At 45.7% G+C, this 26431-nt stretch overlaps 1 protein-coding gene across 9 annotated transcripts in view; it reads right to left on the reverse strand.

Annotated features, from left to right (window-relative positions):
* Positions 1–26431, reverse strand: part of LOC140428486 (receptor-type tyrosine-protein phosphatase T-like) — a 1877905-nt gene that overhangs the window by 1479071 nt on the left and 372403 nt on the right. The window contains exon 1 of one of the 9 annotated variants that reach the window (XM_072515006.1): positions 9329–9402. The exons of the other annotated variants lie outside the window; for them this stretch is intronic. Coding sequence (XP_072371107.1) covers positions 9329–9398 — 70 coding nt within the window. The 5' untranslated portion in view covers positions 9399–9402. Of the gene's footprint in view, positions 1–9328; positions 9403–26431 lie in introns of those variants that run through there. 9 annotated transcript variants of the gene reach the window in all.

Here is a 26431-nt window from a genome sequence, read left to right on the forward strand (position 1 = left end):
GTGTATTGATGTCCTCCTATATTTTGTCACAGTCCTCCTCAGTATTGAATATCCCATTGCCTTCATCCCCAATTTGGTGTTATCCACAAATGTTGTCAATTTGTCCAAATCGTTAATGTGAACTGTGAACAGGAGTGATCCCAGCACTGATCCTTGTGGAAAATCATTTCCCACGTCCTGCCATTCTGAAAAACTATTCTTTATTTCCACTCTCTGCTTTCTGTCCTGACGCCAACCAACTATTCATTCTGCCTCTTTCCCCTGACTCCACATTCTTTGACCGGATTCATTAGTCGATTAAGGGGCACCTTATTGAAGGCCTTTAGAAAATCTAAACAAATTACATCCAAGGCATTACCATTGGATAAATTGACTTTTGTTTCCTCCAAAAAATTCAATAAGGCTGTCAAGCAAGATTTGACCTTCTAATAATAATCGCTTATTGTCACAAATAGGCTTCAATGAAGTTACTGTGAAAAGCCCCTAGTTGCCACATTCCGGCGCCTGTTCGGGGAGGCTGGTACGGGAATTGAACCCGCGCTGCTGGCTTTTTCTGCATTACAAGCCAGCTGTTTAGCCCACTGTGCTAAACCAGTCCCTAATAAAAATCACTTATTGTCACAAGTCGGCTTCAATAAAGTTACTGTGAGCCCCTAGTCGCCACATTCTGGCGCCTGTTCGGGGAGGCCAGTACGGGAATTGAATCCGCGCTGCTGGCCTTGTTCTGCATTACAAGTCAGCTGTTTAGGCCACTGTGCTAAACCAGCCCCTAAAATGAATTTTGACTAATTTATTATTGTATTTCTCACTTCTATGTTCTTCTATCCTCTCCGACAGTGAGGATTCCATTCTTTTTCCTACCACTGACCTTAAGCTGCCTGGTCTATAAATTCACTGGACATGTTCTTCCCCCCTTCTTAAATATTGTAATTACATGAACTATCTGCCAGTCCTGTGGCACTACAGGGCAGCACGGTAGCATTGTGGATAGCACAATTGCTTCACAGCTCCAGGGTCCCAGGTTCGATTCCGGCTCGGGTCACTGTCTGTGCGGAGTCTGCACATCCTCCCCGTGTGTGCGTGGGTTTCCTCCGGGTGCTCCGGTTTCCTCCCACAGTCCAAAGATGTGCAGGTTAGGTGGATTGGCCATGATAAATTGCCCTTAGTGTCCAAAATTGCCCTTCGTGTTGGGTGGAGGTGTTGACCTTGGGTGGGGTGCTCTTTCCAAGAGCCGGTGCAGACTCAATGGGCTGAATGGCCTCCTTCGGCACTGTAAATTCTATGATACACCTTGAGAATCCGGAACAAGGGGCCACTATCTCAGGATAGAGCAGATGAGGGTCCGGGTCTTCTGAGAAAGAATCGCAATCATCGTTAGATTGCCACTCCGCTCGCACATTCCCCACAGCTCTACGCTACTCCACATTCCTTGTTGGATCTTCTGAACCAGCTTTCCCTGAAATGGAGTGCAGCATTCCTCAGAACACTCCATTAGATCGCAGTGGAATAGGGGGAAGGCAGTACATGCCCCTTTGTACTGACATTGGCTGTGATATGATAAGTTTAAAGATCCAGTTTAAAGGTTAATGAATAGGTGAATAGATAAAAGAGTGATTGGGTAGGGTGGTAGGGTGCGTCAGGTCAGTGCGTAAATACGTAGGGTGGGTGTGGTAAATGGGTAGGTGGGCAGGATGGGTGAGGTATTAGTGGGTGAGGTGGCAGATGGGTGAGGAGGTAGGTGAATGAAGTGGCAGGTGGATGAGATGGCAGGTGGGTGAGATGATATGTGGGTGAGGAGGCAGGTGGGTGAAGGGGCAGGTGGGTGAGGTGGCAGTGGGTGAGGTGGCAGGTGGGTGAGGGGGCAGGTGGGCCGGGTGGCAGGTGAGTCAGATGACATGTGGATGAGATTGTAGGTGGGTGAGGTGAATGAAGGGTAGTGGAACAGGAGTAATCAGGTTTGGCGAGGGGGGGGGTGTAGTTGGGTTGGGTCAGGAGGTAGTCAGGATGCTGGGGGAGGGGGGAGTGGTGGGCAGAGGGGATGGAGGGGGCGGGATCGCGGAAGTTGATTGTGTAGTTATCCAAATGTTAGGCTAGGTTTTAATCTGCCCAGCATTCCCTGGGTATCTCTCCAGGTAAGTACTAACTCAGTTTCAGAGACACTTGCAGAGGCTCCCATTCATACTTCTTGGGCAATTCCCATAGAGGTCAGTCGATCAGGACTTCTGTAGGCTCCCAATGCGTATCTACGGCTTTTCTGCAGTCCGGAAGATCTGGGCCGACTCTTAGAGAGCTGTGACTATTTGGAATTTCCTACCCCAGTGGACTATTAATGCTCAGTAGATTCAACGCCAAGGCACTGAGGGCATAACAAGGGTTATGGAGATAAGATAGGAAAAAGAAGCTGATGAACAAGTTCAACTGTGTTCTTATTTAATGGCCGAACAGGTGGGATTTCACAACAATCCGGTAGTTATACGATCACTCTTACTGAAGCTAGTTTTTTTTATTCCGGATATATTTATTAACTTAAATTTAAATTTACAGCTACTATGGTTGGATTTGAACGCATGTCTCAGGATAATTAGTGCAGATTGCTAGCCCAGTAATAGAACCAGTATGCTACCGTTTCCTAGAATTCATACATGTATGCTGTAACAAAACTCAAAAGCTTTTTTCCAAAAGGCTTTCTCACCATTTTAGTAACACCTGCCATTTTGGAAACATTAGTGTTGCTCCCTTAGCATCAATCATAGCCCAATAAGATAGCTTTAACGTATCCACAGTTCTTACCAGTAGACAAAAATGTTTTATCCTAAAAGGTCTTTGAATGTGCCTTAGTCAGGTTCAAGATGCTACAAATAATAGCTTCAGCAGGGTGGTGGTATTTTCTTGATACTAGTTTTGCCCTGAGTTGGAAATCTAATTCTCCTAAAATATAAAATTTAAACAAGAAGTCGTTTTTCCATTGCACAGACTGAATGTATTGTTCATCCATTCATTAACTATCGACCAATACAGGAAGGAAAAGCTAGTTATTTCAAATGCAAAAGCAACATCTGTGATAACATGCAGTAAAGCATAACAAGCAAAATTAATGGTGTCAAGGATGTTTTAATGCAGAATTTGTCAAATACATATTAAAGAAATTAGATCATTAAAAACTTCTTTTGAAGGAGTAGTAAGGAGGGGTAATTGACTCAGTCAAACCTGAAACTAGTCTCCTGTTTAATATAGTTAACGAGAATGAAGAAATGTGTACCATTATACAATAACCAGCTCATTTGCACATCAGTGATAATAAAACGGTTTTAATGGAATACTTAGAAGTTGCAATGCTAAAATCTATTGTTGGCGAACAAAATCCTAGGTTAAGTCCATAGGTAATGCAACAGCAAACGTAACTAAGACCGTCGTCTTCTTCTGTTTCCTAACCACTTTTGAAACAGTCTCTGTGTGGTAGTCACCACTAGTTGTATCACATGTATTACGGCACTGCCCGTAAATTAGAGGTACATGGGTAAATCCCTGCCTGCTGGCTCCGCCCAGTAGGCGGGGTATAAATGTGTGAGCTCGCCGGTGCTGCAGCCATTCTGGTTCCAGCTACAGGAGGCACAACATCTTTGCTCAATAAAGCCTCGATTATTCCACTACTCTCATCTTAGTGGTAATTGATAGTGCGTCACTCTGTTTGATAATATTAATAATCTTTATTGTTGTCACAAGTAGGCTTACATTAACACTGCAATGAAGTTACTGTGAAAATTCCCTGTTTGAAAGCTGCATTTAAATATACTAGCATTTATATAATAAAGTCCAAATCTAGCAAACGTAAGGAACGGCTCGAGGAGGCTTAACTGTAAGCTCAACCTTTTGAGAAAGATTAGCAAAATTAGATGACAAGGGAATTTGACATGCTGAGGCAATCCATCTCATTCATTCTTCCATAACTGCCCAAGACTCCAGACAGCAAGCTTCACGGCCCCTCCACCAGGCTTAATCAGACTATAATGCTGAGGTTATGTCTTGTTATATGTAACACTTTGTTGAGCTGTGCATGTGATGCTCCTCAGAGTTTAGGTTTGCTACCAGTCCTACATAATTGTGTGAGGTTGGATGGCGGGGGGGGGGGGGGGCGGAGACACACAAATAAGCTGCTCATGCATAATAACAAATGTCTTGCAGAATTATTTTCCTCTTGATGACATCCCAAAATACCACAGAGTAAGTTCTCTAGTGCCCAAGGCTACTGGTACAGGAGGGGAACAGGTGAAGGAGACTGGAAAGCTTGGGTCAGATGTAAAAATCAATCTGTGCCCCCAAGTGCTTTGATGAAAGGAGCCATAACCTAATTTAAAATTCTAATTCAGTTAATTTGAGCATGGCTTTCCATCTGCTTGGATCGGGACTAAGCCGGGTGCTTCATTTACTCATTTGGATTGGACCTGAGGGGAATTCCAGGAACAATGGAGCGTTTAAGAAATGCAAAGCTTTTTAGCTTTTTGGAGCATGCAGTTTTAATTCTAGCTTCCGTTACTAATTTCCTTTGCCATTATAACTCCTTTAAAAATATTTTTATTCTAAGAGTACACAAGCGGGTATAATTGAAGCCAAGATATAGACTGTGGGCAAATGGTGGAGGAACATAGCAACTGATTCCTTGATTGATGATTCACCAAAGGAGATAGAGCTGCATGAGGTGGTATAAGGAGGACCGTCTTCATTGAAATCCAAGGCAACATTTCTAGGAGTACAGCCCGTCTGGCAAAAAAACAACTGCAGGATAAACGCCTTGCAAATCGGGATACCATTTTGTTCGGCAGCTGGGCACTCTGGCACTGACAGCCTGGCACAGTGGCAGTGCCCTGTCACCTGGCAGTGCCACCAGCTCACTGCCAGGGTGCCGAGAGAGTGCCAGGGTGCCACTCTGCCCTGTCCCCAACCACCTGGCCATCTCTGATGGCCTGGTTATGCCTGGTTCAAGTTTGTGTCGAACAATACTAAATGGCACCCTGGCGCGGTCTCGCAGTCGTGGCCGGTGGGGCCTGCACGCCAGGTGAATTTGACGGCCGGCTATACGGCTCATTTAAATATTCAGATTTGGATCACGCCCAGCGAGGTCGGAGCGAGTCAGGTGACTCGTGATTGGCCCAGCCCCCAGCTCGCACGTGATACACTCATTGCGCCCGGTCCTGTGTCGGACACAACAGGCTCGCTGAATCTTGCCCCAAGGTTTCTGAGTTGGGGGAAGTTGGATTTTAAGAGGATAAGGCAGAATCTGGCTAAAGTAAACTGGGAGCAGTTACTTGTTGTGAGATCCACATCAGAACAGTGGGAGTCATTCAAAAGGAAACAGGGAGAGTACAAAGCCAACATGTTCTCGTAAACGTAAAGGTTTGGACCAAAATCCAGAGAACTCTGGGTGTCAAGGGTAATACAGAATTGGATGAGGAACAAAAGAGAAGCACATGGCAGATTCAGGGGGCTGAAAACAGTAGAAAGCCTGGAGGTGTATAGAAAGTGCCGGGGGAACTTAAAAATCGAAATTAGGAGAGCAAAGACAGGACATGAATAAACACTGGCGGGCAAAATAAAGCAAAATCCCAGGGTATTTTATAAGTATATTAAGGACAAGAGGGGAATCAGGGAAAGATGGAGCTGAAAGACTTAGGTGAGGTATTAAATGAATATTTTGCATCTGTGTTCACTATAGAGAGGGACAAAATAGGTATAGAAAGCAGGGAAGAGACTGTGGTATAATTGAACAGATTCGCATTGAGAGGGAAGATGTATTATGTGATTTAGCAGGCTTAAAAGTGGATAAATCCCCAGGTCAAGATGAGATGTACCCTAGGTTGCTGTGTGAGGCGAGAGGGGAGTTTGTAAGAGCTCTAACGCTAATCTTCAGATCCTCTCTGGCCACAAGAGAGATGACAGAGGACTGGAGAATACCTAACCTGGTATCATTATTCAAGAACAGGGGGCAAAATTCTCCGGTATTGGCGCAATGTCTGCCGACTGGTGCCCAAAATGGCGCAAATCAGTCAGGCATCGCGCCACCCCAAAGGTGCGGAATGCTCCGCATCTTTGGGGGCCGAGCCCCAACCTTAAGGGGCTAGGCCCGTGCCGGACGAATTTCCGCCCCACCAGCTGGCGGAAAAGGCCTTTGGTGCCCCGCCAGGCGGCGCGGAAATGACATCTCCGGGTGGCACATGTGCGGGAGCGTTAGCGGCCGCTGACGGCATTCCCGCGCATGCGCAGTGGAGGGAGTCTCTTCCAACTCTGCCATGGTGGAGACCGTGGCGAAGGCGGAAGGGAAAGAGTGCTCCCACGGCACAGGCACGCCCGCGGATCGTTGTGCCCCAATCGCGGGCCAGGCCACCGTGGGGGCACTCCCCGGGGCCAGATCGCCCCGCGCCCCCCCCAGGACCCCGGAGCCCGCCCGCGCTGCCTTGTCCCGCCAGTAAGGTAGGTGGTTTAATCTACGCCGGCGGGACAGGCATTTCAGCGGCGGGTCTTCAGCCCATCCGGGCCGAAGAATCGCGGGGGGGGGGGGGGCCCGCCAACTGGCGCGGCGCGATTCCCGCCCCCGCCGAATATCCGGTGGCGGAGAATTCGGCAACCGGCGGGGGCGGGATTCACGCCAGCCCCCGGCGATTCTCCGACCAGGTGGGGGGTCGGAGAATCTCGCCCCAGATGTAGGGAAAAAAAAACAGATAATTACAGGCCAGTGAGTCTAACATCAATGGTAGGAAATTATTTTTAAAAATTCTGAGAGATAGAATTAATCTCCACTTGGAGCAGCAAAGATTAATCAAGAATCATCATCATGGTTTTGTCAGGGGGTGACCATGTCTAACAAACTTGCCTGAATTTTTTTGAGGAGGTGACTAGGTGTGTAGATGAGGGCTGTGCAGTGGATGTAGTCTATGTGGGCTTCAGTAAGGCTTTTGACAAGGTCCCACATGGGAGACTGATCAATAAGCTAAGAGCCCATGGGATCCAGGGCAATTTGGACCCATTTAGTGCAGGAGGCAGAGGGTAATGATCGAAGATTGTTTTTGTGACTGGAAGTCTGTGTCCAGTGGTGTACCACAGGGCTCAGTGCTGGGTCCCTTGCTGCTTATCTGTACATTAATAATCATGATGTGAATGTGGGGGAATGCTCAGTAAGTTCGTAGATTACATAAAAATTGGTGGTTTAGAAAATAGCGTAAATAGCGAGCGGGAAAGCCTTAGATTGCAGGATGATATAGACGGGCTAGTCAGATGGGCAGAAAGTGGCAAATAGAATTTTAACAGTGTGAAGCGGTGCATTTTGGGAGGACTAACAAGGCAAGAGAATACACAATGAACGGCAGGACACCAGGAGGTACAGAGGACCAGAGGGATCTTGGGATGCATGTCCAAAGATCCCTGAAGGCAGCAGAACAGGTAGATAAAGCGGTTAAGAAACCAGCCTTTATTAGCCAAGGCTTGGAATATAAGAGCAGGGAGGTTATGATGGAACCATATAAAACATCCATTAGGCCACAGCTAGAGTACTGTGTGTAGTCCTCATCGCCACACTATAGGAAGAATGTGATTGCACTAGAAAAGTTGCAGAGGAAATTCACCTGGATTTTGCCTGGGCTGGAGCGTTTCGGCTATGAAGAAAGGCTGGTTAGGCTGGGGTTGTTTTCTTTAAAGTAGAGAAGGCTGTTGGTGGGGGAGGGGACCTGATTGAGGGGGTCAGTTTAGCTCACTTGGCTAGACAGCTGGTTTGTGATGCAAAGCGAGGCCAGCAGTGTGGGTTCAATTCCCGTATTGGCTGAGGTTATTCATGAAGGCCCCGCCTTCTCAACCTTGTCCCTTGCCTGAGGTGTGGTGATCCTCAGGTTAACTCACCACCAGTCCGCACTCCTGGCACCTTACCTATCTTACAAAATTATGGGGGGAGTAGATAGGAAGAAACATTTTTTGCCTTAGTAGAGGAGTCAATAATCAGGGGACATAGATTGGCAGGAGAATTAAAGGGGATTTGAGGGAAAAAAATTTGACCCAGTGGTGGTGGGAAGCTGGAACTCACTGCCTGAAAGGATGGTAGAGGCTCGTATGTGTACAACATTTTAGAATCATTTAGATAAGTATTTGAAAAACCATAGCATACAAGGCTACAAACCAAGTGCTGGAAACTAGGATTAGAATAGATACGTGCTTGGAAGCCGGCGCAGACATTTGGGCCTCAGGACCTCTTTTTGTGCTGAAAGGCTCTATGACTCTCTTGGTGTCCCGCCGCCGACCAAAGTGGAGTTGCCTTCCACTTTTGGACCAATGGCAACACTTCCTGTAACATTCAGCCCACAGATGTGGAGATAAAATTGGAAAACTGGTCCGTCCTTTGACTGGAAGATTCATCGATAAAAAAATTAACATTGATCACAATCGACAGCGTTGAGTGCTGTGAGAAAGGCTTGTAAATTGGTGTGACCAATGTTGGTGAAGAAACAGTTAACACGTTCATCTGACAATTCTTTCAATGCAATCTTAGCACAGGTATTAGCTGATTCATTTTAATGGGTTAATACCACGGGAAGAATCATGTCAAACAAATATATGATGTGTTTGTCCCCTCATATCGACACAACCAACGTCTGGCCTCAAGTCAGCATTGATAATTCTAATTTACATAATTTGTGTATATCTCCCGCACTCTGTTCTTGTGGAGATTAAGCTTGCCTGGAGGTGTAGCATTCAAGGTTCAGTCTATGAATGTTTAATCGAGTTTGTTGCTGATGGGGCAACATCTTATAGAGATCAAGCGACTAAACAAGAATTGTAACAGGTTTACAAAACCACCAGAGAAGGGGAAGAAAGAAAAGCAGAATTAGAAGAATAAGGGTGTTTAATTGGCTAAATGAGCAATTTTCAACTGGTGGGCGTTTATAATGGAGTCTGTACTTTTGGGTCTGGTAGGTCAGAGTTTTGCAAAGATAAGTCTGAGTGATTGTGTAAACAAAATGGCAAAAACAATAAGGTAATGAAACTTGAGCTAATTTACCTGCTCCCTTGAAAATACAAACAACATGTACAGTAAGCCAGATTAATGTAATTAAACTGGAGATAAAACTGATTGGTGCAAAAGAAACCACTGATGGATAGCAACAATTCTGTATGGTAGTGTAGTTCAATTGGGGTAGCAAGCTGCACTTCCTTATGTATATTAACACCAAGAACTTAAAACAACCATTGTTCACATAAACACTCTGCCTTGTAAGATAACATTTTCAGGCCATAATTTTCGACAGAGTGACAATTGAGTTGGATTGCCACTCCGATCGAAAGTACTTACCTCGAAATCCAAGTGATCCTACCTCGCCCGACCTTGCAACTAAGAACAGGCAAGATTTGCTGTGCAGCATTCTCCCAGGGCCTACCATTCCCAGGGCCTACCATTGAGGACAGCTGAATTGCAGGTAAGTAAACCAGACCTTTTATAACAGCACTGGCTGCCATGAATCTGGTCAGTTTACAGGTCCAGCCAGGTTTAAAGGGCTTTGATAATTTGACAAACAAAGTAAGTGTATAATACAAGTAGATAAGTGAGTAGATTTTAGGAGTGGTGGTGGTGGTGGGAGGGGGGTGGGGGTGGGGGTGGGGGTAGAGTGGGGAGAGGGGGAGGTCATGTGGGGGTGGCGGTGTGTGTGTTAGGATTGGGCTCATGCCAAGTATTTCAGACTTGCTTTGAAAATTTTGCATAACCTTGACAATCATTTTACTAGATTCAGGCCACAGATAAGAAACCATTAATTCCGATCTCAATCAGGTTGCCCTGGCAATCTTTTTAATGGGGGAGTTGGGGGACAGGGGAAGGGTGTGGGGAGGGGGGAGCTCTGCTTCAAATATCTGCCTGCCTCAGTGTAACCGCCAAGCAACAACTTATAGAATAGTCTTTTGGGAGCACAGAACTTGAGCATTGCTGAAAAAGGAGACAGGTTGAAGCTTTTCATTTTGAACTCATCAGGACACCACAAGAATACTAATATCAGGGGAAAACAACAATTATACTAGAATCATAGAATCATAGAAGTTTACAGCATGGAAACAGGCCCTTCGGCCCAACCAGTCCATGCCGCCCAGTTTTTACCATTAAGCTAGTCCCAGTTGCCCGCACTTGGCCCATAACCCTCTATACCCATCTTACCCATGTAACTATCTAAATGCTTTTTAAAAGACCCAATTGTACCCGCCTCCACTACTACCTCTGGCAGCACATTCCAGACACTCACTACCCTCTGAGTGAAGAAATTGCCCCTCTGGGCCCTTCTGAATCTCTCCCCTCTCACCTTAAACCTATGCCCTCTAGTTTTAGACTCCCCTACCTTTGGGAAAAGATGTTGGCTATCTACCTTATCTATGCCCCTCATTATTTTATAGACCTCTATAAGATCACCCCTAAGCCTCCTACGCTCCAGGGAAAAAAGTCCCAGTCTATCCAGCCTCTCCTTATAACTCAAACCATCAAGTCCCGTAACATCCTAGTAAATCTTTTCTGCACTCTTTCTAGTTTAATAATATACTGTATGAGAAAAGAATGCTGATTGATTGGCAAGTGGACTCTGGTTGGTAGAGGCATTGCCATGGGGAGTGCACTAGTTGACAGTGACTGACAGTTAACTGCTAAGCACTGTTGAAATTTTTAAAAGGCAGCTTGACCCTGATTGGTCAATCCATTTCCTTGGGGAATGAATCAGCAAATGGCCATCATTTATTTTGTTTAGCTGAAACAGGCGCAATGTGCATTCATGTTCATTCTGTCTGTAAAGAACAGGGCCTTCTTTATTAATACATGTAACTTCCAGTACACATATATTTGCCACACTACGAGCCCAACTAATAATCTTAAATTTGTTGTTAGTGCAATTCTGAACACAAAGAGGATTATTGAACAAATGTTGCCAAATCGTGGAATCTAACATAATGGGAACAATGTTCCATAGCGAGCGCGTTCAAGGCCGCACATAGAACATAGAACATAGAACGTGGGAACAGTGGCGATTTATGCCGGAAAACAGCGCAAAAGCTGCACCCATCAGGGTTGGAGCATCTGGGGCGAAGGCCTCAGGTGACGTCCTGAGGCCATCCCAACGGTATGTGGCATACTCTTCAACTACGCCGTTTTCAAGGGGGGGGGGGGGGCGCATTGCAAAAGTGGCGGCGCCCCCAATTTCAGCGTAAACGGGGACTCTCTGGCCGATCGCTGAATATGATTTCGCCGCCGGGGACTGGAAAATCCTGCCCGTGGTGTATGATTTTCGGTGCCAGTGAGATTCTAGCAGGCTGTACATTCCAAAGACTGGCCGATCATATCAAACAGCGTGTCCAGTGGCCACTACTCGAACCTGGTGCTGATGGGACTGCAGAGCTGTGGCCAATCGGATTGGCCGGCAGATCTCTAAGGCATGAATTCCTCCCATATGGAGATGCACGTCTCGTACTTAGCCAACTGATGCTCCACTGAATGGCTGTGGGGCAAACAGTTTTGGCAGCTTGCAGGTACCAAAAACCATCTGAAAACTCCTGCCCATTAACTCTGTTTCTCTCTCCGCAGATGATGCCAGACCTGCTGAGTATTTCAAGTATTTTCTGCTCTTAATATCCAGACTATTGGCCTCTGAATTGAAATTTAAAACATTGGACTTAAACCAAAAAGACTACATTCTAATGTGTGGAAACATAGATGGACAAGCTACAGATACTTCTCAAATAAAATTTTCCTATTCAGTCACTTTGAATCAGATGGTTAATGTATCAATTTCCCACTGTGAGATTTACGTTATTCCTATTCAACCAAAATAAATCAACAATCTTTGTCTTGACACAATTCATTCAATCTAGCAACATTCCTGTCCCTTGCTAATTCGCCTTTTTTCTGCTTCAATTACACCTTTTAACCTTACAAGCACATGCCATAAAAACCCTTTCCTAAAAGCCATCGATCAACTGGATCATTTTGCTGAACGTGTTGTTTTGTGTTTGCCACTAGACAAATGCCATGGACAAATCACAGGTAATCTTAAACCATGGTGACCTGTGTAATTTTTTTTTTGCCATGTCTGAACACAAAATCTCCTTGTTAAGACCATCAGGGAATATAAAGCTACTTGCCTCAAACCCATTCCACTGATAAACTGTGATCAGTAATTATTCTTCTCACAGGAGAATAAAAGTGTATGCTCCTAGAATTCCTATATTCTCGCCTATACAATTCTGAAGAATTGTTTAGCCTTTTTGACAAGGTTTCACAATGTAAAGTGCAAACCTCTGAAAGGTCCTTACACAACAAAACACCTGCAAAACATTTCTGCCTCGGCAACTGAGAAAATGGTGAAGAGAAAGCTTTAGAAGATTCCAAGCAGTAGGCAGAGAAATAATTAGGCCTAGTTATACAACAGTGTTTTTGGTAAATTGCTTCAATTTCATAATGGTGCAAACTGTTGGATGACATTTTCGATGTGAAGTTGTCAAATTTTGACAATTGATGTGAACTCACCTTGATTTTAGCTTCCAGATCACTTGAGCTTCACATTGTAGTCGGTGGTCCATTTTCCCTTGTATCAGAGTACAATGCAGATCACCAGTATTTCATGTGGATGGCAGCAACAATTGTTCAAACCTCAATTACAGCAATATTCAAAAACTAAGCCAATAATCTTTATTTCAATAGTTTAATACATGTATTAAACATCAAGGGTTGGGTTCTTCATTTGGGAGACTGTTCTCCTGCCGCCGGAGAATTGCAACCGATTTACGACCTCTCATGGCAAGAAATATGAGGAATTCCTGACGTAATCCTGCTATCGGGCCACCATCTGGCGCAGGCGGCCCGATAGTGAAGTCCCGCTGCCGGTCACCCCTCTCACCGCACCGCAAATCAGCCTCCCCCAGGGACTCCCTAACTGAAGGGATCCTCCACAGAGACACCCAGACTAAAGGAACCCCCGCAGAGACCCCCTGACTAAAGTGACCACTCCCCACAGAACCCCCCACCCCCCGCAGAAAGGAGACACCTGTCTGAAAGCTAGAGAGCAGTCCAGATAGCGGCAGTGAAAAATATTACAGCTGTAACACGTACTTTGAAGCTCCACGTATTCATTCCTGGAAAAAGAACATCTGTGACCTGCGTCTAGACCCCTCAGATCCATTAGCTGCAAGTCATTCATAACTTTATAGTAGGGGCTGAGATTGACAACTTCCACAAGTCATCTGTAGCCTTGATTGATTCGTCCCCCTTCATGGCTGAGTAACTCTTAAGTGCTGGAACCCTAATCTTTTCAAATATCAAGCACATCAAAGAGAGGTAAGTGCATTACAATCGCACGTTTGAATGAAAACTAGCTCTTACATATTAAAAACCGTAAATAGTCACAAGATTAGGAATGTAGGAAATGGTTGCAGGAGTGGGCCGTTTGGCCCGTCGAACCAGCCCCGTCACTTAACTAGATCATGGCTGATCTTTGATCTCAACAACATTTTTGTGAACTATCTCCATATTCTTTGATATCAATAATATCTAAAAGCAACTATCGATCTCTGTGTTGAATATACTCGCAATGAGTGACTCTCCGCTTCCCTCTGAGATAGAGAATGTCAAAGATTCACTACCCTCCGAGGGAAGAAATTTGTCCTCCTCTCAGTCCTACATGGCCTACCCCTTCTTCTGAGACTGTGCCCTCTGGTTCTAGGCTGCCAAGCAAGGGGAAACATCCTTTCTGCATCTATTCTGTTGGGCTCTGTAAGAATTTAGGATCTTTCAATGACATCTCTCATTCTCAATAACATTCGAGAATACAGAACCAGTCTCCTCAATCTCTCTTCACAGGACAATACTGCCATCCCACAATCAGTCTGGTGAACTTTTGTTGCACTCCCGCTATGGCAAGTATATCCTTCTTTAGGTAAAAAGACCAAAACTATAAATAATACCCCTGGTGAGGTGTCACCGAGTGTAAAGATGCACTTTGTCGGACATCATTAGTGACCACAAAAGGTGTTTATTGTAAGAACTGTACTGCAGCCTCAAGGCTGTAGCTGGCTCCCAAAATGTCTCTTCGCTGAGGAGACTCTCTCACCATGGAATGATTCCACGCTCTGAATCCTGATTGGTCAAACAGGCCACGTGATCCTCACTCTGCTGTGTTGTCCTTAAAGGAACAATTACCACACCCATCCTCCTTTATACAAACTTTAACAATGAATTCACACAGTCCGAAATAATAACTAAACATTATGTACATGAGTTGGACAATTATAAATCATAGGGTGTGATCTAATGAGAAAACAACAGAATGCCTTTCGGGGTGGGATTATCAGGGTCATTCCTGATGATTGTAGCAGTGGGAATGATCTCGCTATCAAACAGCACTCTGGTTTTTATTTGGACCTCAGCCGGGAATACCCTGCCAAGGCCGTAGTCGGTCGCATTTCCTGTACTGAAGAACTGTGCACTCCAGCGCCTCGATCTCTCGACCCTCCGATGTGACCCCCAACGCCCCCAACACCCAACTCACCTGTTGGGGGGTCTTCGAACCCCCTCCCATCCACAACCACCTCATATGGGCAGGGCCCCCGGGCCCGATCCCCGGTGTGGGCAAAATTCCACCTCGGCATCATGGCATTGTCAGCCTGGCACCCTGTCAGTGCCCCTGCCAATTTGGCACCTTGGTAGTGCCCTTTCCAGATTGCCAAGGTAGAAATTCCAGGGTGCCAGGCTGGCAGTGCCATGGTGCCCGAGTGGCTAACCTTTTTTGGTCTCCGAATATCTAGGAGACCTCCCCAAGTGTTGTTCCACCTGGTTGGGGTCTCCTTGGCAAGGCCGGTAGATTCCGGGTGCTACTGAGATCTGGCTTTGGCGTAGTTAAATGAGCTGTTAAGATCCCATTATGGGCAGGATCCAGATTGCAACGTTTCACGAGATCTCATTAGATCTCATTAGACATCGATTGGGTCCAGCGAGGTGGGGTTTTCGGAGAGAACCCAGCAGAAGCCACTGGACCCTCAAGATGGAGGCAGCTCTCTCTCGCTGCTCTGCTGCCTACTGTCTGAAGGCAGAAGCTTCTAGAGCCTGAAAGAAGAGACCCTGTCTCTCTCTCTCGAACGCTGCCTGTCTGATATCTCCGTGAGAAAACCATTACAAGCTGAAAGAAGAGATAACATCCATCTAAATGCCTAGACTGATGAAATAATCCAACTGAAAAACGTCCATCAGGAAGTAAGGGCACCATTTAACGGAAACATTTCTCAGTGTCATTCTGGGAGCGATTGGCGGGGTGTTTCTCGATGGCCATATTGACGAGATTGCGGCCTATATTTAAGGTTATCCTAGTGCTGCTGCATATGCTAGGACACGGCCGTAAGATTCAGGAGGGGATGTCCGCAATATTCCAGCTCGTGCATAGCCGATTGGAGGAGTCACAAAAGATATGGGAACAGGATTTGGCGCTGAAGCCAACACTGCTAGGGTGGCGGCTGGAGCAGAAGCCCCCGCCCCCACCCCCTGAGCACTGGGGCGGCAGCTCCAGTCACCTTGCACTGCATGGCAGAAAATGAAAATGGCGACTCACCTCCTCAGTTCCCCTCAGTTGCCATTGCGCCAGCTTCACGATTTTAAAAAGGAGTACTAAAGAACACCCGCATGATTTCCCACCTGGGCGCTAGTTAACTCCCGGGAGGCCGTTACATTCGACTTCAATCTCGCTAATGAGATGGAAATGGTTGCAAAGTATGCTCACTGATATGCTTGCCGTATTTGGGTGAGATCCAGAACTTCTCATTGGGAGCGGGCTGGTAAGATAGAAACTGATTCGCGTCGGGCACGAATCTCGATTTTGGCCTTTCCCACTGTTTAACTGGTGCGCCCAGATCCGCACCGGGCGCAATACGGTGGTTAAATCATGCTCAAAGACACTAATCCTTTTACTATTTTACACCCCACTTTTCCCTTCGTGTTTGTTTGTCTGTGTGTGTGTGTGGGTAGAGGGTGGGACAAATTAAAAGTGGTGGTGAGGCGGGTGTTAGAGATTAGATAATAGTTAGCCAGTTGTATTTGTTGCCTATTTATGGTTATTGTTAATAATAAAACGTTAATTGTGTTTAAATTTACAAACCTAGTGACTGTAGATATTGAGCAGCAGACGACCTTGGGTATTTTAAAATAAAAGTTAATTTCAATCAGGCTGCGACTCCAGGTCAAGTAGATTATCATAGAATTTACAGTGCAGGAGGAGGCCATTCGGCCCATCGAGTCTGCACCGGCTCTTGGAAAGAGCACCCTACCCAAGGTCAATACCTCTACCCTCTCCCCATAACCCAGTAACCCCACCCAACACTAAGGGCAATTTTGGACACTCTGGGGCAATTCATCATGGCCAATCCACCTAACCTGCACATCTTTGGACTGTGGGAGGAAACCGGAGCACACGGAGGAAACCCACGCACACACGGGGAGGATGTGCAGACTCCGCACAGACAGTGACCCAAGCCGGAATCGAACCTGGGACCCTGGAGCTGTGAAGCAATTGTGCTGTCCACAATGCTACCGTGCTGCCCTGTAGGACAGGAATTGATCTTGCACTGGCCCAGGGAGCCGCAAAAGTCTGCAAAGTTTAATGCCATGATGCTTTCTTGTACTACTGGAGTACATGTGATACTTTCTTGCAAGGGTAGGTGGCTAAGAGCATCTGCATTTGCTATGTGCGCTTGAAAGTATATTAATAGGCAGACAGAATTAACTCCCATCGTTGAATTCTTGCGAGTTAATCAGCGGGGTAGCCTTGTCCTCTTTGAAGAGACACAAGAACATTTTGTGGTCAGAAACGATAGTAAAGTGTCTACCATGTAAGTACTGCTGCAATTTCCTGACACCAAAGACCTTTGATAGTCTCGATTTGTGAGTAATCTTTTGCGGCTTCTGAGGGGACCTTGACACATATGCTATTTGCTTTTCAGAGCCATCATACGTCTGATGGAACAACCCCGCACCAACAGCATATGGAGAGATGTTGCAGGTCGATACCAGTTTACTATCCCTGAAAACTATTTGAGTTCAGTTATGTTTGTGGGGGCAGACATCTCCTTTATCCTTTATCGCCTTGACCTGGTCTTCCACTGGGGGTAATCCTTGTTCATTTAAATTGTGCCCCAGGTAGGTCACTTCAGTGGCTTGAAAGGTACACTTCCCTTTCTTGAGGCAAACACCAGCCTCCTGAAATCTCTTTAACACCTCTTCTAAGTTTTCTCAATGCTTGGCCTCTGTTGATCCAGTTATAAGGGCATCTTCAAGGTATACTATAACCTGTGGTACCCCCTGCTGCAGATGCTCTATTGTCATTTTGAATATTGCACATGTCGAAGACACATCAAAAGGCAGGCACATGTACTGGAACAGGCTTTTGTGTGTGTTTATCGTGACATACCCCCGGGAAGCATCATCTAGTTTGAGTTGCTGGTATGTATGACTCATATCCAGATTTGTTTGAGATTCACCTCCTGCCACCTTTATATACAGGTCTTCAATTCTTGGGATCGGGATTGGATATTTATCCAGCTTGCAGTCCTGATTAGCCCATAATCGCCGCATATGTGGATGATCTTGTTTGGTTTTGATACAAGAACTACAGGTGCTGCACATTCCGAGAAATGAATTGACTGTATATTGCCTAATTGTTCCAACCTGTTTAATTCAGTATCCACTTTCTCTTGTCAGGTAGATGTACTGGTCTTGCTCTAAAGAATCGGGAGTCGTCTCTGGATCTACATAAATCTTAGCTTGTAGCTCTTTGACGTTGCCTAATTCATCACAGAAGACACTCTTGTGTTTTCTTATCAGTTCAGACAGTGTCCCTTCCTGTAATTAAAAATCTCGGCCCAATACAACTTTGTTTCTTTGAGCCAATCGTGGCCGAGAAGGCTTGGGTCTTTCACTCATCATTGTTATCGCTGGGAGCTGGATAGACTGTTGTCCATAGCTTGCAGGTACCAATGGGGCACCTTTTATTTTTATTGCCTTTCCTGCACAAATCTTCAACATGCAGAAGGACTCTTCAAGTTCAATGGTTGGACTCCTCTTAGCTGCTGAAATGTGTGCTTGTCCATCACGGTGACTGATGCCCAGTATCCATTCCATCTTAAGAGGTTTCCCATTTACCCGGAGCGTTACAGTAACAGGCTCCTTCTTGTCTGTTTTTAGGTTAAACAGAAAGTGAATACCAGAAACACAATTGTATACGTGTAACATCTTGGTGAATCGATTATAATCTCTATAATCATTTTAATATAATCTTTTTATTAGTGTCACAAGTCAGCTTACATTAACACTGGAATAAAGTTACTGTGAAATCCACTAGTCGCCACACTACGGCGTCTGTTCGGGTACACAGAGGGTGAATTCAGAATGTCCAATTCGCCTAACAAGTACGTCTTTCGGGACTTGTGGGAGGAAACTGGAACACCCAGAGGAATCCCACGCAGACACGGGGAGAACGTGCAAACTCCACACAGACAGTGACCCAAGCCGGGAATCGAACTCGGGTCCCTGGCGCTGTGAAGCAACAGTAGTAATCACTGTGCTACTGTGCCGCCCTATTTGGCGATCTTAACTTAGCTTGTGCTTCGTTATGAAATATCCTCTTTTGTAAAAATGAAAACATTTAGCTTCCTTCAACTGACATGATTCTGGAGTATGGTTACATCCACATCAGTAGCATTCCAGTGGTAAACATTACTGACTAATGCCTATTGTGTGCATTTTTGTTTTGTTGGTGGCTGCAATTGTTTCCCACTTTGCAGCTGCTTTGGTAGTTTTGAGGCACGGCTGGCTGCAGGTTCCTGCCGTAACTGGCGAACACTCTGAAACTCTTTTGGACCTTTTTCAGTACTTTCCGTGGCCAGCGCTATATCTATTGCTTATTTAAATTTTATGTCAATCTCTGCAAGCAATCTGCATTGTATAATGTCGTTGCTCACGCGCCGGCTAACCTATCCTGTAACATGTCATTTAGGGTGCTTCCAAACTCACAATACTCTGATAATTGCTTCAGTTTAGCAATGTAAGTCATGATCGATTCATCTGGGGCTCTCGTCCTCAAATTTAATTTGAATCTCTGAAGTATGACTGATGGTTGAGTTTGCAATTGGGCCTTCATTAAATCCACAAGCTCATTAAATGATTTGGAGTTGGGCACACTTGGGGCTGGAAGACTGTGAATAAGTTTATAGGTCTGAGTTCAGCAAACATTTGGGAGATTTGCTTCGCATTTCGCCGACTCCCCTATTTTGTTTGATTGGAAGTAATAGCCAAGGGGCTCGACGTATTGTATCCAGCCCTCCGTGGAGGAGTCAAATGGGCCTATTCATCCAAAGGGAGGCATTCTCGAATCATAGAATTTCATAGAATTTACAGTGCAGAAGAAGCCATTCGGCCCATCGAGTCTGCACCGTTCCCATGGAAAGAGCACGCTACCCAAGCCCACACCGCCACCCTATCCCCGTAACCCAGTAACCCCAACCAACCATTTTGGACACTGAGGGAAATTTAGCACGGCCAATCCACCTAACCTGCAAATCTTTGGACTGTGGGAGGAATCTGGAGCATCCAGAGGAAACCCACGCAGACGCGGGGAGAACATGCAGACTCCGCACAGTGACCCAAGCCGGAATCGAACCTGGGACCCTGGAGCTGTGAAGCAACTGTGCTAACCACTGGGCTACCGTGCTGCCCAGTGAGTACTTTTTTTTAGTGAATACTTTTTTTTAAGACTTTGATTAAAACAGGATACTCAAAGGTGTCGGGGAAGAAGCAGTGTCAGGATAATTTATCCACGTTGTCAGATGTAAAGTTGCACTTTCAGACACTTCATTGGTGAACACAAAAGGTATTTATTCATAAGAATTGGACAGCAATCTCATGACTGTAGCTTGCTCCCAAAGTGAATCTGCAGAGGAATCTCTCTCACCATGGGGTGATTCCACGCTCTGAGTCCCTGTTGGTCACACAGCCATGTATCCCTTACTCTGCTGTGTTGCCTTTAAAGGGATAATCACCACACAAAGGCTCTGTACAACTGAAGCAAGACATGTTTATTCTACACTCAAATCCTTTTGAAATAAAGGCCAGCATATAATTTGCCTCACTCATTACTTGCTGCACCTGAAAGTTAACTTTAAATTACTTATCAATAAGAATACCCATGAAGGTGATGGCACATAGGTATTGTCACTGGGTTAGTAATCCAGAGATGGATGGGGACACAGGTTCAAATCACATCAGCTGAATGAATTTAAATTCAATTAATAAATCTGGAATTAAAAGCTTGTCTAACAGCAACCATGAAACCATTCTCGATTGTTTCCTCTGGGTGCTCCTGTTTCCACCTACCAGTGGTGATGTGCATCAATGTAAATGCATGTAGGCTAGCTAGACACTAGAGGATGCACCAGAAACATCACACACACACACTCAGCCAATAAATCAGTTAGATAGGATACGACCAATGGACATTCATGATACACACGGAGGTGACACGACCACAGGGGGGCATTACACCAACCCATATATAAAGGACACCACACACATGATCTGCCTCTTTCCAGTGGAGACAGTCAGTGAGTACAGACACAGGGTTGATTCAATATTACACCCACCACGTGGATTGCAGCAACTGGTTAGTCAGTCTGGGTAGCTATAGTAGGATTAGCAGTAGTGTCGAACCCGAGTAATAGAAGTGTAAATAGTTTAATAAATGTGTTGAAGTAATCTCCACGTCTGAACCTTCCTTTGTCAAGTGCACCACAAGGAAGCTGCTTATGTTACACCTACAACATAACAAATCACCAGTTCCGAAGGCATGCTTGTTCGGTGAATTGGACATTCTGAATTCTCCCTCCGTGTACCCAAACATGCACCGGAGGGTGGTGACTGGGGGATTTTCACAGTAACTTCATTGCAGTGTTAATGTAAGCCGCAGCTTCTTTTGGGAAGAAATCCTTGTTCCACGGATGTGTGATGCGGAATGTGCATGGAATAATATCAAGCTGACCATGAGGAACAAGCTGATGAGTTAATGGGGCTATGTTTTCAGCACCTTGCTATTAGCTGTGAAACATGGACCATTTGCAACAATGAGAAAAAGAAACTCAACAATTTCCATCTTCACTGTCTATGGTGCATTATGTGTATATCTTGGCAGCAGAAAATCACAGGTGTGACAGTGGTCTCAAAGGCGGAGCTCCCAAGTTTCTTAGCATAAAACAGAGGCAGCTTTGACGGTTTGGGCATATCCACAGGATGGAAGACAGCCACACACGCAAGGACATTCAGCATGGTGAGGATGCCAAGTCATATAACTAGTAGGACACCTTCCCTACAACCCACACAACCCAAAGATGAGCAGGGTAGGTGGATTGGCCACGCTAAAATGCCCCTTAATTAGAAAATGTTTTTAAAAACGAGTAGGACACCTACATTTCCAATTCAAGGATGCTTGTTAGTATGACATAAAGGTCCTAAACATCGCAAACCAGAGTCAAAAACCGGCAACAGAGGAAAATGGCGACACCTCCTGTTGGCCACTTGCACCATTACAATGAACAATGGCTACAGTGGTTTGGCAGCAGACACCATCGCAGAAGACAGCAACAACTTGCAGCACTTGTGGCAGAACCTGCCTCTCAAGGATTGGCCTCTTCAGCCATCAGCAAAGTTGCGCCACAAGACTCCCCATCTTAAATGGATTGCTACATGTCCACAATCATTCGTGGATGCAAGGATGGTGGAAATATAAAATTCTGGGTATGATTAAGGACAGGGTGGAGTATAGGGAAAAGGTCCAGTACGGCAAATTATACTTTGACATGAGGATTGCAATAAATATAATAATGTAAAAGATTTCTATAGTGCCATAGAAAATAAAATAAAAAACAGCTGGACTACTGAGGAATCCCAGTAGAGACATAACATTTTAGTATGGAATGGCGGGTGCTGTTATTAACTCCTTTATGTCAGTGTTTACAAATGAACATGAAGACTATCTTCTTCATACAGGGCTAGAATTTCAAAGGCAAGAAGAAGAAAAACCTGACAAATACAGAAATTAACTGACAAAGAGGTAAAAGACAGAGTCAGAGCACTAAAAGACAGCAAGGCATTCATTTCTGATGGACTTCATAATAGAGTATTAAAGGAGGTGACAATTTAAATTGGTCACATTCTGCGACTTTTAAGGAAAATTCAGAACATGTGAGTTGTGCGATGGAGCTAGAGAGAAATGACTATAGCATCAATTTGTAAAAAGGATTAGAAGGATAAAAAAACAGAATCATAGAGCATGTCCTCACAAGTGGGTAAAATAACAGAAATGTTCTTTCAAGTGAGAATAATGAGGGAAATGTAGGTACCAATTTTAACCCCTGGATATACCTGTATGAGAATGGCAGTTATACAGACTGTAATGATGCATGTTCACAGAATTCATTTGTGAATAAAAAAGGATTTGTTAATAAGAAAACAGAAACCTCATTGCTGGATTTAACTCCTTACAAGTCTCCTTACTCGGAAGGGACTCCAACCCCTGGGGTGATTACTTACTCTAAGTCCCAATTGATCTACCAAGCCAGCTGACCCTTACTCGGCTGTGTTTCCCTTAAAGGGACAATCACCACAAAACACCACATCCCTCCCCCTTTAACTCCTTTCAACAAGATTGAATAACCAAGTTACTCGGTCCTAAATTCTAACTAAACATTATATACAGAGTTGGGCAATTATAAATCAGGACATTTAGGAGGGTTTTCTATTTCTTGTCGAGGGGCGTAATTCTGCAGTCTGAGATGCTTCCACAGGATCAACATTAACAGGAACTTCATGAACAGGTACCTCTTCTGCCATTGGCAGTTTATTACTATTTGCTTACACGGATATATCAGATATGTCTATAATGGGTTAATCAGGTACTTCAGTACTTACAGTTTCAAAGCCACTTCCTGATGGCAATACTGACTGCTGGAACATCTCTTCACGCCTCAAGTGGTCCACATGTTTACAAATGACCCATCCCTCCATGTCTATTTGGTACGACAGGGGGTCTAGTCCCAGACACAGTAATTCCGGGGATCTAACTTGATCCACTACCGAAGTTCCATACTATGTGCTTAATATGAGTTTTCTTAAGTTGCAGTGGTGATGGCCACTGCAACAATAGAAAACCTTGAAGCTTGAGTTTTTAAACTTAAACACTTTTATTGGTAGGGTTTATCCATACACAGTTCCAAATATAGGTCAGGTTTCTCCGTGCGGAGAGGATGTTGTTCTGCCAGAAGTGACTCGCCCCTGGTTTGTGCTGGTGCTCTGAGCAGTGCCCAGGAATGATTCCCCCCTCCCTTGCCATGCTAATTTATATGGTGGGGTGCTCAAAGGACTCAATTGGGTCACCATTTTGAGCAGGCAGCCCTCTACTGAGGTCTGGTGGCTGGCCCCCACCGCCCCCCACAATGCAAAGCCAGGCTACCCCCACACCACCACCACACCCCTGCTAACAAGTAGGGGCATCCTGCCCCCACCAGGGGAATTGCTGGGTCACACCATCCCACAGCATGCACTCATAAGCTATGATTGACAGCTCCTGAGCACATCAAAAGCAGTTAAGTGCTTTCTGCTGTGAAAACAAGGAAGGGAATGTTTAGAAAAATTATGGTTAGGTACAAAGAAGGGTACTTTTATCATATTAGTTCTTGTGCTTTTCTATTAGTGTGACCATTTCAGCAATCTTTTGATTTGGCACGGAATCTCAGTTTCTTTCTCTGTCTGAATTGCTGATTCTGTGTCAATTTCAATGTTTTTACCCCTTCAGTTAATTTTTCATTGTCAAGCTTCCCTTCTTCAAGCTCTTGTTCTCCTGATTCAATTCCTCACTGGACTGGGCTCATTTTCTAGTTGCTTTCACATGGCATTCAGCTTATTCCACATTGTCTCATTAATTTCTTCTCTTAACTTCAGTTTGTCAATTTTCACATTTTTATTCTCCAGGTTTGCTCTCAGTCATTTCATCTTGTTCTAATGGGCTGGATTCTGAGACTAAGTGTTCACGTCAGTGTAGAATTTCACGACAGCAAAACTGGCGTCGCACCTGAATCGATTCAGTGACCGTTGAGGGGCTAGCACCGGTGCCACATGGAACACAATCAATTCCAATGAGGAATGGTGCCGAATTCACCGGATTCACGATTGACACTCAGGAGGCTGACAAGCTGCAGCCGCAAATGCACATTACAATCCCCACACACGCTCAACCCAACCAACAAGATGGCAGTAATTGCGTTGGAGCCCACCCATCCTGCTGATGGGCTGGCACGCACCAGAGGGCACCTAGAGGGGTGCCCTGGAGGAACATTCATACGACCTGTGGCCTTAAGTCACAGTGAGCAGTCAGCGCTTTGCACAGCCGCGGCAATGGTATTCCGTGCCCGTCGACCCCGACCCTGTAGCCCACTTCCTGGCCACCCCCCCAGTACCAAACCCCCCCCCCCCCACCCTGGCAGAAGCCCCTTGGCCAGCGGCACAACTGTCAGCAGACCATGGTGATGTTGGACACTTTCCGTACCCCCTCGCTCTCCCTCATCAACCACGACACCGGTTTCACGATTTTTAAAAGCACTAGTGAATCGCGCCATCAAGAATTCAGCCCATTGCAGGCAGAGAATCGCGGAGGCCCCGGAGAATACCAGGTCAGGCCCGCTAATGATATGAAAATGGGTTTACTGTACGTGCATTACAGAACGCAGCATTGGCGCCGCTGCTGAGGCAATGGAGAATTGCTATTTTGCGTCAAATCGACACCCGCCGTGATGTCAGTGTCGGAAACAATTCTCCGCCCTATCACGTCTCTCAATTTTGCCGTCAGCTGATGGAGAACCTGGCTGAACGTCTTCTCTGGAGCTTTAATTCTTTTTGCTGATTCCTCTTTAAGTTCAATACTTTCTTTTGACGTCTTTAATTTCTACGTTTCGCCTGAGGGGAATCCATCATGTTCTTACTGAAAATCTACATTTCACAAATGGAATCTTCATTTCTACGTGTCTTAAATTCAGCCTAACCCTTTTGGCTTCACTGTTGTTACCCACTCTGGGTTCCAATTGGTCTGCCAAGCCAGGTGCCCCTTACACTGCTGTGTTGCCCTTAAAGGGACACTCACCACAAATCACCACAAGCTCCAAGTAGTTTTAATGGACAAACCTCATTAACAGACAACTGTATGACTTCTCATCTTAAACATAAAATTGACCAGCCCAGAGTTTCTCCAGTGCAGTCAGCTGTTCCAAAAATGAAGGCAAGGCCCCGCAAATGGAAACTTTGAACATCCTGGGAGACGCCTCTCCAGCTTTCACACCAGGTTCTTGTTGACACAATTAGGCTGGGACGTTTCGTTTTACACTACTTGCTGTCAGGCAGCCACTGCGGTTTTCCGCAAGTTTCCTGGTTAAGATGCCAATTTGCTTTTATTGATAGATTCGGCAACTGTTTGACCCAGGAAAGTCCCAATTACACGTGAAAGATCAGAGGGTGGATTCTCCGCACCCCGACTCCGAAATCGTGTTCTGTATCTGGGCGTAGAATCCAGTTTCCCGCATGAAATCGGAACTGGCGCCGGTTTCACGATTCTCCGCCCCCTGAAAAGTGGCGTACCCGAGGTGTGCGCCGCGCTGAGGATCCAACACCTGAGGCCATTGCCTGAGGCCCGCCTCGCTATTTTCCGTCCCCGACTGGCCGAATTCCCGAAGGCGTATTTCTAATGCAGTCCTGCCATTCGGGAAACTCACGAGATGGCTGCGGACTCAGTCTGCGGCCGCCACAGTTGGGGGCGGGCTGATCGGAGGGCAGGGGGGCCTCATTCGGGACAGGGTTTTTTTTGTGTGGGCGGTCCGGGTTGGGCGAGCGGCCGATCGGGGGCTCTATTTCCGCGGTCCAGGTCCGCGGTCTGAGTCTGCCATGGAGCACAGTGCAGCCGCTGGAGGCCGCCGCCATGCGCATGTGCGTCCTCTGACCTAGAAGTGCAGGGAGCCGTATCGGCAGCTGGAGATGCAAGCTCCACAACAGCTGCCTGCTATCCCCCAGCATGGCTGTTAATCTGTGGCCTTTTGACACCAGTTTTCCTGGTGTAAAAGACCATAGTTTTCACGCCAGCGTTGGGACATTGTCCTGAAAATGGAGAATCCAGTCCCAGTTCTCTTCCTGGGTGGTTAAATTCCAATCGTAGTATGTCAAATTGTTCATAAAGCTTTACAGTCCAGCTTGCCGTACCAGCCTCCCCGAACAGGCGCCAGAATGTGGCGACTAGGGGCTTTTCACAGTAACTTCATTTGAAGCCTACTTGAGACAATAAGCGAATTTCATTTCATTTTCATT

The sequence above is a fragment of the Scyliorhinus torazame genome, chromosome 8, assembly GCF_047496885.1.
Source record: "Scyliorhinus torazame isolate Kashiwa2021f chromosome 8, sScyTor2.1, whole genome shotgun sequence".
Classification (NCBI taxonomy): Eukaryota; Metazoa; Chordata; class Chondrichthyes; order Carcharhiniformes; family Scyliorhinidae; genus Scyliorhinus; species Scyliorhinus torazame.